Source organism: Macaca fascicularis, chromosome 11, assembly GCF_037993035.2.
Source record: "Macaca fascicularis isolate 582-1 chromosome 11, T2T-MFA8v1.1".
NCBI lineage: Eukaryota > Metazoa > Chordata > Mammalia > Primates > Cercopithecidae > Macaca > Macaca fascicularis.
In genome coordinates, this window is record NC_088385.1 from 26,354,620 (window position 1) to 26,366,994 (window position 12,375).

A 12,375-nucleotide genomic window follows, 5' to 3' on the forward strand; every position below is an offset into this window, starting at 1 on the left:
CTTCAAAACACCAGAGAGTCATTTAAGGTCCTTGAGCAAGAAGAGGACATGACAAAATTTTCTAAAATCAGCAAGGGACATGGATGAAGCTGAAAACCATCATTCTGAGCAAACTATCGCAAGAACAGAAAACCAAACACCGCATGTTCTCACTCATAGATGGGAACTGAACAATGAGAACACTTGGACACAGGATGGGGAACATCACACACCAGGGCCTGTCATGGGGTGGGGAGAGGGGAAGCGATAGCATTAGGAGAAATACCTAATGTAAATGACGAGTTAATGGATGCAGCACACCAACATGGCACATGTATACACATGTAACAAACCTGCACGTTGTGCACATGTACCCTAGAACTTAAAGTATAATAAATAAAAAAAAATAAAAAAAGAAAGATTATTCTGACTAATGTATAGTGTATAGTGGAGAGTGCATTGAAGGGCTCAAGATGAAGACAGAAGACCAGTTTAGGGGCTGCTGTGGTGAATCAGGAACGTAGTAAGGATAGCTCAACCCAAATGAGTGACAATTATGATGGAAGAAAATTGATAGATTCTTGGTTTATTAGTACGTGGAATGAAAAGCTAGTGAATGAATAAATGTATGGGGAAGAGGGAGGAAGAGAAGCTAAGAAGAGCTCTCATGTTTCTGGGTTGAAAAATAGATGAAATGGAGTCATTCACTAAGATCAAAGAATAAGGAAGTCTAGGGACAAGGCAGACAACCCCTGATGAGTTCCGTTTTGGACTCAGTTTACAGTGTCTGTAAATTTCTGTATATTTCCTCTTCATAGTCAACAAGCAGTGGGCTTATGCGAATTTGAAGCTCAAGGAAGATTTAAAATGCATAAAGAAAAAGACAGATTTAATATTAAAATAATAAATTGTGTCTATGGTACATGCTAATTTGTATTATTTATATACATGATCTAGATTAAGCTGACTTTCTCCATAAAAATAAATATATATGAAGATTTTTAGAATATTTTAACTGCTTCTGAAAGTACACAGTAAGGTGATGTTTCTACATGAAGAATTTTTTATTATATAAGGATCTCCAGGGACATAAAATAATAGTTAAGTAATAAACAGTAGTTTCCTTTAAAGCATATCATTTTGCTTGTGTTTTAAAATAATTGTACTTGTCTGCACTCTTTAATAAAAATTTTGGATTTGCTTATCATAATATTATCCAAGTGCGAATAATTATATGCAAAAGGTTATTTCAAATGAAAACACATATGGTAGGTAAGTAAAGTCAACCATAAGTAGGAATAGATTTATAATGTCCCTTATTTAATCTAGGTGTTCAAAAAGAAGTACTTGAATTAACATATATCCATGCAAAGAGGCATCAAATAGAAAATTCAGAGTCTGAAGTAGATAGCTGTCATTACGAATCCTGCTACTTCTTTCATTATTGCAAAGCACAGAGAGTATTTGTATTAATGTCAGTCAGCATTATTGTTATAATTTCATTAGCTGGTTATGAGTTAACAAATGTCTGAAGAGGGCCAATGTCTCCAAAGATTAACATAAAGTCTCCTGTACTTGAAGAAGCAAATATAATTGTTTAAAGCCATGGATTTTGGACTCTGTGACTCAGCTTTCTTCTTTGCCAAATGGAGATATTAATACATAACACAAAATCTTGTAATATGAATTAAATAAGATAATCTTTGGAAAATCTTTGCCAGAGAAACTAGCTTAAGAAAATATTCCATAACCATGGGTCATATAAACTAGTGATATCAGTTGTTATGGCACTTTACATGCGTTAAAATCATTAGGTTTGGACCCAAGGAAAAGAAAACAGCATCCTTTTGTATTTAAAATATATATGACAGCATCATTTTGTGTTTAAAATATATATCCCCTCCACATTACCATTGAATAAAACCACTAGTTCTTTGACAAGGCTATTTCAGTTGTTACTCCAAATGGTCTTCCTGCTGTTACCTCAACCCATCTTACTGCTGCCTTATCAAGTATAGCTGTGAGTTTATCACTACCTACTTAAAACATACACGAACAGATTAAACAAAAATAGAAAACAAGTAAGAACAAGCCAACAACAACAAACTCTTCAATGGTTCTAAAGAAAGACACCAACAATTGGTACTAGACAGCACCCACACCACCAATCATACTCCCCTTATTGAAACCTTGCTGTCCTGGCCCTACTTCAGTCAAAGTTCATGACTGTATCTCACCTCTCTCATTCTTCTCACCCCATCTTTCCATTCCCACAATACATATGAGCTCATGTCTGGTGAGGGAGCTGAGGAGAGAGAAGACTTGGTTAACAGCTTTACAGGGTGGCTTGGTTCTTAGTGGTCTTCCCTGCTTACCCAAAGAGCAGAATTCGTAGAAACTGGAGAAGCCAGAATAAAGCAAAAACTTGAACATTGTTCCTCAACGGGTTTTTCGTTGAGCTAAAAACCTAAAGACTCCTCCATCCGTAGAAAGGTCTTAGGAGAACTGGACAGTGTACAGCTTGGTGGTGTATTATGTAACTAAAGACACAGTAATGCCTGTTTTCTCTACTGAAGTTATCTAAAGCTGGAGGTGTGTTGCTGGAAAACAGTGTGGTGTTTGCTGCAGGCTGAGATGAGGACTGCGATGTGCTACCACCACAGCTCTAACAGGGCACAGAAGAGGACCTCAGCAGAAGACTACAGGGTTCTCCATGGAGCAGCACAGAGGGTGAACAAAGGCAGGTGTCATGCTACCCATGTAGCTCCTGGCCAGTAGTGGTGACATCCCAAATAAAAAAAAAGGGCAGGAAGCATAGATCAACAGACCTGGCTTCCCCTCTCTTAACAGACCAAGAAAAGCTGTTCAATACACAAGAAAATAACACACACACCGTCTCCACGGTATCTCAGGGCAGACATACCTTCCTAAACCCACATCTGCACAGGAACAAAATTGGAGCTGAAGAACAAAAGAGTAAGCTGCACCCTTCTTACTTCTGGTCTCTAGAGCTGGGATTCTTAACTAACGATGGAAGGTGAAACAGTGAGATATGAAGTGGATATAAGATTAAAGTTTCCATCAGGACTGAATTTTAATAACTGAAAGGACTGGAAAGTGATGCAGTCTACTCAAGGTATTAAGAGATGGAAAATAGAGATTTAACAGAGCATAATTAAAAGCAGATTTTGGAGAAAATTAAAACTGACCCATATATTATACTCCACTGAGATGAAACATCTCAAAAATAGGTTTCAAAGACTGGGGTGAATTTTAGGTAAGGCTTATAATGAAACATCTGACTCGGCATTATAGTTAGCTTTTCTGTCACCCATCTCGGCAGGTTTGTGGAGAAAAAAAGAATTTGGATGCTATTTTAAGGCAAGGGGAGGGAGAGTAACAGATATCCTTTTTATAGCTCTGGGGAAGGCTGAAGTCAAGGTCAAGGGGTCTGTGAATACTGTGTTAGGAACAAGCAGAAAAGTGAGTTAGTGTAAGCACCCTAGCAAAAGTGAGAGTCAGTCCACTTCAAAGAAAAGCCAGGTTCTCTGACACAACATGTTTTAGTCATGTGTTTGATTCTGAATAACAGTTATTTTCTCACTGCAACAAACAAACAAACAAACAAACAACTCGTGTTTTTGTATGTTTATGTGAATGTGTTTTAATAGTAGCTGATGGCTTTCCATGAAAAACTTTTGGATTATTACTTTTCTTGTTATACTACAGTATTGATTATTTGGGGCTATACAACTCATGCATTTTAATGGGTACAATACCACTTGTATGAAAGGAACTTTACCCCGTTTACATATCAAATCATAGGTAAAGTAACAGCAGATATGTTTGGTGTCTAAAGTTTCTCTTGTTCAGTGACAAAACTGTTTATATTTTAATATCTCAAGATAATCTCAAATATAAGAATAAAAATAAAAATCAGCATCAAATAGTCTCATACTGTCTCTATAGGAAAAGTTGATTAGATTGTTGCTTAACATAGCTACTTTCGAAGAGAGTCCTGCAATGAACATAGGAGTTGCCTCTAATTTGCTCTCACTTCCTCTCGTCACTAATCCAACGGTCAAAGGAGAATGTCTAACTTGCTTTGAAAACCAACATCTGAAATCTCTAAAACCCCTATTCCTATATTTAATCTATTGCTGGATATTATTCCCTCTTGCTAATTCCACTACTCTTTTTTGTTTTACCTATTACAATCACTTTTTCGTGTTATAGTTATTCCCCAGATGCCATTTCAAAGGGTAACAAATGTTATGTTACTTTTATTGTCCCCATGGCTCCAACACTTCCCAAGGCATTTCCAGCTCAAAGAAAACAGATATTCACAGTGTAGTTCTTCGCAGAAAAGGTAGAATAGAAATGAATGTTATTAACCTCTGTAGAACACAGTATGTCTCAGCTTTCACACTGGTAGTTCCTCCTGTGAAACTCAACTGGCCTTTCAGAAACCCACCAGGTCTTCTGATAAACCCATGTGCAGGCCAGATGTATCTGTCTCTTGATGCTACAATATAAAACTATATTTTCCTTATAGACTAAGATCATCTATCATGACAATACCTTTTCACGAGGAAAAATAAATTATTAAGTATAACTGCTTTATCTCTGACTTCTTAGGCATACTGTGTCTTTCAGGATAACGAACATATGAAACTTCTCACAAGAGGAGAGTAATCCTATTATGAGATGATTTTCTATTCCCATTACTTGCATAATCACAAGGTCCATAGCGATAGAAACTAAGGAATGTTTTGTGGGATGCTGATTCAAAAATGTCAACAGTTAATCAAAGCTACCTGTTACACTAATTGTATTGATTTTCTTTTCAACCTCAGAGACAAAGCTTCTCATATCACTTGGACATCTAGTAAAATTATCGTTGACATTCTCGGATTATAGGAATATGTATTCCGCATGGCTAGAAAAGTCCTAATTGTGATGACTGGGATAAAGTTGTGCTTATTTAGTCTCCAGCTTATTTGGTCTACTTTTCCTTGCTTGCCCAACTGAGCTGGCATTAGCAGGAGAACAAAGAGACCTACAGACCATTTCAATGATACCGGGCATCCTGAGCAATTTTAAATGCATTTTTGTTAAGTCGCCTTGCTCCTCAAGTGTCTGAATACCTTTTGCAGGTTGTTTTGTTCTTTTTACCTTGATAAGGACCATTCTGTGACAAAATTATGGCACACGGTCGTCAAAGCAAAACTACAGCTCACTTTCTTAAACATACAGGCAAGAAAAGAAATGCAATAAGCTATGTTTAGTGCAGAAAACAGGGCTAAAAATTAAGAGAGTCAACATTTCAACTTTTGGTTGAGGATCAGTACAAATAAATTTAAAAACAGAAAGTGTGAGACAAATATCACGAGTCAGTTTTATTTTGCTTTAACACCATAATAGCTGTTTTCGATATTTACTTAACCTTTGTCTCCTCTGTATTGTTTCCTGACTTACCTGCAGTTGGAGTGGGCCTAAGCCTGGTGTTGCTGCGGCAGCAGCTGCCATGGTAGTTGGGATCAGCTGAACAGGGTAAGGGTCACCTAAGTAAGAGAATAATAGAGGCGTCAGCACCTTTTATCTACTCTCCACCTGCAAATTAAACTCATGCATTCACTCTTTCCAAAAGCCTTCTTTTGTGTGCCTTGCTGAGGCCTAATGAAAAGCTCTATTGTGCAGCCTTTTACTAACACTCTTTTCACAATTCTGGCTGAGAGAGGAATGTGAATAAAAGGCACAAGCAATTAAGGCGGAAACCTCATCCTTTTTTCATGATGTATTTAGGAAAATGGGAGGGAAAGTGAGCATTGATCGGAGGGCTGCACTTTATAACACACACGCGCGTGCACACACACACAATTTTAATACGAGCACAGTAACTCCTCAGCAAATTTACAGTATTATTATAAAAGGAATTTAACTTACTTTTATTTTAATGAATTAAACTCCAAAGATTTAAACAAAGTAGCTTATCTTTGAAATGCTATGTTACTGTCTTGATTCAAATAATCTCTTAAAGAATATCTTATGGACAAATTAACAATGAAGAAAATATTTTATGTGTTTTTCAAGTTATATGAAATGTTGACATCTTTGTTATCCAGGGATAAATGTTTACAAAACTATATTGTAATGAAAATGGAAAATAGATCGCTTCCCCCCTAAAGTTTTTTATCTATTAAAAATACATAGTAATTCAAAATTAATCCTGAAGTTTTATTGTTATATGACCTGTAAAAATATAGGCACACACACAAACATACAGAGAAGCACATAGAGAAGATTAGTCTGCTTATTTTTGATGCAAATCAAGGGGCTTTTCTTAATGAGTAAAGAGGTACAATAGTTGCATAGGGCCCAGTGACTTGCTAAGAAATAAAAGTAATGTACATTATTTGTTATCTGACACATGACCATAGCAAATAACTAAAAATAATAGAATAATTCTGTAATACACAAAACATTTTGTAGAAATCTAATTTATAAAAAATGTGTTGAATACTATATACATGAAAAATATAACTTAAAATAACTCAGTTAATATAGCCATTCAAAAACATTTATCGAGTAACTGCTATGTATTAAGCACTCCTCTTGGCACTAGACATAAAGCTTTGGAAAAGATTAATATGCAGATGTGAATTTACTGGGAATTTAATGAAGCTTAAACTTTGGGCTTTTGGAAATGGCCTCTTGCAGTATGTTCACTATATATTTTTATATTTGTCATATATTTTTATATTTATCAGTTTTTGTAATTTGTTGTGATTTCTTGTTATAAATGAATATTCACTTTTGTACCTAAGTGTGTGTGTGTGTGTGTGTGTGTGTGTGTGCCTCAGTACATAAAATTTTTGCATTTTTATTCTAAAGAGAGTCTGCCAGGTTATTTTTTAGGCTTCAAAATAGCTGGATCTACCTCTGCGGATCTGGCCTTCCAAAAGCTTACAGTTTAATGGGAGAAAAAGATAATTAAATGATTAGTATCAAATATAATGGCAGTTAAGACAATGAAATAGATAATGCTGTGGACTGTACTGTGGATGTCCCAAACCTAGTCTAATAGGTTAAACACAGCCTCCAGGAAAAGGTTATGTTTAAGCTGAAACTTGAGTTAAATTATAGTTACCTAGACAAAGAAGGGAAGAAAGAATGTTCCAGGCAGGGAGACAATTTTCATGAAGAATCAAATGGAAGTGTTAGTCATAACCCAGTCCCTGTATTGCTGAAGTACAGAGAGCAGGTAGGGAATGAGATCAATGGATTGGGGAGGGAGTCACATGCCAGATTATGTATGATTTTTGTAAATATTAAATGATCTAAACTTTATCCTGTAGGGTAAAGGAAATCATGAACGTGGAAAACAGATGGGTGGAATAAAATCACTTGAGTTGGAGGTTGAGAGCTGTAATCAACTAGTAAACAGATGCAGAAAACTGTATAACAGGTAATAATGGTCAGACTAGGGTGGTGACATGGGGATGGAGAGTGAGGCAGGGACTCAAGTGATATTTAAATGGTATAACTGGTAAAACCTAATGACTGTTACATATGAGAGTAGGAGAAGATTCAAGGATGACTTCCAGGTTTTTCACTAAAACAACTGATTGACATGTGGTGGTATACACTGGGTTAGTAAACACCGATTAGAAGCAAGACTGCCAAGTGGGGCCTAAAGGGTGTTGCTGGGGGGAACGAACAAAGAGTTCTGTTTTAGATATTTTCAGTTTGAAATTATGATTAGATATCTAAGTTGAGGTATGTATTAGACACTTGATAAACATGTTAAAATTTTAGGGGAAAAGCCCTTACAGGAGACATAGACTTGAGAGTGGTTAGTATGTATCTGGAATTTAAGCTGTAAGCCTTGATGAGACCACTTAGGAGTTAATCGTAGATAAAAAAGAGGTCCAAAAAATTGGACTGTGGGATGTACTAACATTTATAGTCAGGGAGATAGGTAACTTGCAGAACAGACTGAGAAGAAATGTAAATTTGGTATTCCAGAAGCCAAGTAAAGAAAGACTTCCAGACAGTGATCATTTTTTTTCAGTGCTGGATTTAATAATGTGGACATCACTAGCAACTGCAACAATGGCGGTTTCAGTGGAGTGGAGGTTGAAAAAGCCCAATCAGAAAAAGTTTGATCAAGAGAGGATGATCGAAAGAAAGGAACTGGAGGCAGGAAGTGCAGACCCTTGCTTTTCAATGCAAGATTCTAGATGAGGAGCATTAGCATCACCTAGGAGTTTCTTGGAAATGTACATTTTTAGAACCCACCCTAAAGCTACTGTGCAGGCAGCCCCTAAGATAGAACCTCCAATGACTCCCACTCCCTGGTATTTATGTCCCATGTAATCCTCTCCCTTTCAGTGTGGCCTGGATCTGGTAATTGCCTTCTAATGCCCAGAATATGGCTACAGTAATGATATTTTACTTTTGAGATTAAGTTACAAAATATTTTGGCTGTCTTGGTTGCCCTTACCCTCTCTGTTGGAGCAAGCAGCTAGGTTGTGAGCTGCTCTATGGAAAGACTCACATAGCAAAAGACAGATGTTTTTGGCCAATAGCAAGCAAAGAAATGGGGGCATACCAACAGTTAATGAAGGGAGCTTGGAACAGATTCTCCCCAGGCCAAGCCTAGAGATGACTGCAATCAAGGCCAGTACCTTGACTACAGGGGGAAAGATCCTGAGCCAGAGGTACCCAGCATGGCTGTGTCCAAATAAATGTTTGTTGTTTTAAGGCACAACAGTTTTAGGCTAATTTATTGAAGTAGGAAACATGTGACATCTGAATCAGAATTTAAATTTTAACAAGAGCCCTAGATTATTTGTATGCATATTAGAGTCTGAGAAGTGCTAGAACAGACAATTACACTGAGGTGTTTTACAGTAGCTAGTGAAAGTTGTGTGATCAAGCAAACTTTATGAGAAGGTACATATGTGGAAAAATTAGCATACCATGCTCGTATGCTAATGAGAAAGATTCAGTAAATAGAGCAAAAACCTATGATACAGGAGAGAGAAGGGACAACCAATATTACATGATGATGCTTTATCATTTCATATTTTTAATATTTAATCTCCAAAACACTATCCAATTTTATAACAGGACATTTAGATATTTAAAAGCTAAATTCATGCAAACTAGTTAAAATTGTAAATACTATTCTAGTAAGACTATTAGAATTGACAATTTAAATGCTTAAAACTACGTAATTCATTTGTATTCTTAACTTAGGATACATCATCTTAAAATTAACAAAAGCAAAATTGTAGAGACTGTGGTACTCTTCACAGTGAAAATTCATTTTATATTATTTATTTTCCCTGTTGTAAATTAACCAGTTCATAAGCACTTTAACATTTCTCATGAACAGAATTCTGCTAGCTGCTGTGAGACAAAACAAAACTTGGTCTGTATTTACTGTATTTCTGTCTTTTCTAATTAAGTGCTTATTTGAATAATGTTGACCATCATCAATAGATATTATAGGCGGTAAGGGAGAACTAATCTAGGCTTGGCTTCAATCTTAAGGGAATAGTTAAAGAAGAAAATAAGAGTGAGCTTGGCCTTGAAAATGTGCAGGTGGAGGGGAGGAGAGACGTTTCAGGTAGGGTGAAACGCATCAAAGCAGGAGTATGACATGCTAAAGGAATGTAGAGAAAAAAGTTTAAATAACAGGTGATAGAATAAAGTAGAGGGAAAAGAGATTGAAGACAAGGAGTTGGGAAACTTTTAATACTCCAATCTTGAGATCTGGATATGAAAAGGCAATGGACAAGAAATGAAACTTTAAGAAGCATTATTAAAGAGGTTAAGTAGTAGGAAGTGTTAAAGATCACCTGATTCTCCATCCTAGAGACAAAGACATATTCCTAAATTTGTTTGTGACGTATTCCTACATTTGTTTAACTCCTAAATTTAGCAAAACACCTGCAGATGTTTGGGACACTTTTGCTTTACTGGCATCTAATTATTAATATCAAATTATATATACATTTAAAGCTCATTACTTGCAATACAGATTATTCCATAAAATTTTAAAATATGCATTATGTTAGAATCTATTTATTTCCTAAATTAATGAATGTGTATCAATGAAATTAACATTATCTTTCTTTTGGATATGTACAGATATGTAAATAGCTATTTTGTTTTACTCATGCTATATTGTATGTGTGTAAATGTATGTATACACAGGAATACTTTGGAGATATTGTAAGTTTGGTTCCAACTACCACAATAAAGCAAGTATCACAATAAAGCAAGTTATGCACACTTTTTTTTGTTTCACAGTGCATATAAAAGTCACGTTCAGACAAAACTATAGTCTATTAAGTGTGCAATAGCATTATGTCTAAAAAATATACACACCTTAATAAAAAATACTTTATTGCTAAAAAAATGCTATCATCTGAGCCTACAATGAGTTGTAATCTTTTTGCTGGTTAAAGGCCTTGCCTTGATGTTGATGGCTGCTGACTGATCTGGATGGTGGCTATTGAAGGTTAGGGTGGCTGTGGGAATGGGAATTCCCTTCCTTTTCTTCTCTCTCTTTTTTTTTTTTTTTGAGACAGGGTCTGGCTCTGTTGCCCAGGGTGGAGTGCAGTGGCACAAACATTACTCACTGCAGCCTTGACCTCCCAGGCTCAGGCAATCTTCTCACCTCAGTCTCTTGGGTAGCCGGGACCACATGCCCATACCACTCCAACCAGCTAATTTTTTGTAAAGACAAGGTTTTGTAATATTGACCAGGCTGGACTTGAACTCCTGGGTTCAAGCAATACACCCGCCTTGGCCTCCCAAAATGCTGGGATTATAGGCATGAGCCTCCGTGCCTGGTGGGAATTTCTTCAAATGAGACAACAATGAAGTTTGCAGCATTGATTGACTCTTCCTTTCACAAAAGATCTCTCTGTAGCATGTGATGCTAACTGATAACACTTATCTACAGCAGAACTTCTTTCAGCTTTGAAGTTCCATCAAATCCTGCCACTGCTTCATCAACTACGTTTATTTAATGTTCTCAACCCTTTGTTGTCATTTCAATAATGCTCACGTCATCTTCACCAGGAAAAGAATTCATTTCAAGAAACCATTTTCTTTGCTCATTCATAAGAAGAAACTCCTCACCCATTCAAGTTTTATCATGAGATTACAGCAACTTAGTCACACTTCAGGCCCCATTTCTAATTCTAGTTCTACTGCTATTTCCAGCACATCTGCAATTATTTCCACCACGTCTGCAATTATTTCCTCCACTGATGTCTCGAACCCCTCAAAGTCATCCAAGAGGGGTAAAATCGAATTCTTTCAAAATCCTGTTAATGTTTGTATTTTGACCTCCTCCCATCAATCATTAATGTTCTTAATAGCATTTACAATTGTAAATCTTTTCTAGAAGTTTTTCACTAATTACTTTTTTCCAGATCCATCAGAGGAGTCTCTATGGCAGTGAGAGACTTATGAAATGTATTTCTGAAACAATAGGGCTTGAAAGTCAAAATTACTCCTTGACTCGTTGGCTGTAGAACAAGTGTTGTGTTAGCAGGCATGAAACAACATCCATCTCCTGGTACACTACCATCAGAGTTCTTGGGTGACTGGGTGCAACTGTCAATGAGCAGTAATATTTTGAAAGAAATGTTTTTTCTGAGCTGTGGGTGTCATTAGTGGGCTTAAAATATTCAGTAAATCACGCTGTAAGTAGATGTGCTGTCATCCAGGATTTTGCTGTTCCATTTATAGAGCACAGGAAAGGTAGATGTAGCTTAATTCTTAAAAAAAAAACTAAGATTTTCAAAATGGTAAATGAGCTTTGGCTTCATCTTAATTCACCAGCTGCAGTAGCTCCTAAGAGTCAGCTTGTCCTTTGAAGCCAGGCATTGATGTGTCCTCTCTAGCTATGAAAGTCCTGGATGGCATCTTCTTCCAGTAAAAGGCTGCTTTATCTACCTTGAAAATCTGTTGGTTAGTGTAGCCACTTTTGCATCAATGACCTTAGCCAAATCTTCTGGATAACTTGCTGCAGCTTCTACATCAGCACTTGCTGCTTTATCTTGCACTTTTATGTTAGGTAGATGGCTTTCTGAACCAACCTCCCCAACATCAAACTTTTCTTCTGCAGCTTTCTCATCTCTCTCAGCCTTCATAGAATTGAAGAGAGTTACAGGTCCTTGCTCTGGATTAGGCTTTGGCTTAAGGGAATGTTGTGGCTGGTCTGATCTTCTCTCAATTACTCAAACTTCCTGTAACTCAACAATAAGGCTGTTTCACTTTCTTATTATTTGTGTGTTCACTGGCATAGCACTTTTAATTTCCTTCAAGAACTTTTCCTTTGCATTTGCAACTTGTCTGTCTGGTGCAAGA

General features: G+C 36.6%; 1 protein-coding gene across 31 annotated transcripts in view; it reads right to left on the reverse strand.

Moving 5' to 3' along the window:
- The window catches only part of SOX5 (SRY-box transcription factor 5), a 1,031,820-nt gene that overhangs the window by 104,232 nt on the left and 915,213 nt on the right, over positions 1–12,375 (reverse strand). For all 31 annotated transcript variants that reach the window (XM_065523881.2, XM_074006410.1, XM_074006408.1 and 28 more), the window contains one exon: positions 5,458–5,543. In XM_065523881.2, coding sequence (XP_065379953.1) covers positions 5,458–5,543 — 86 coding nt within the window. The remainder of the gene's footprint in view (positions 1–5,457; positions 5,544–12,375) is intronic.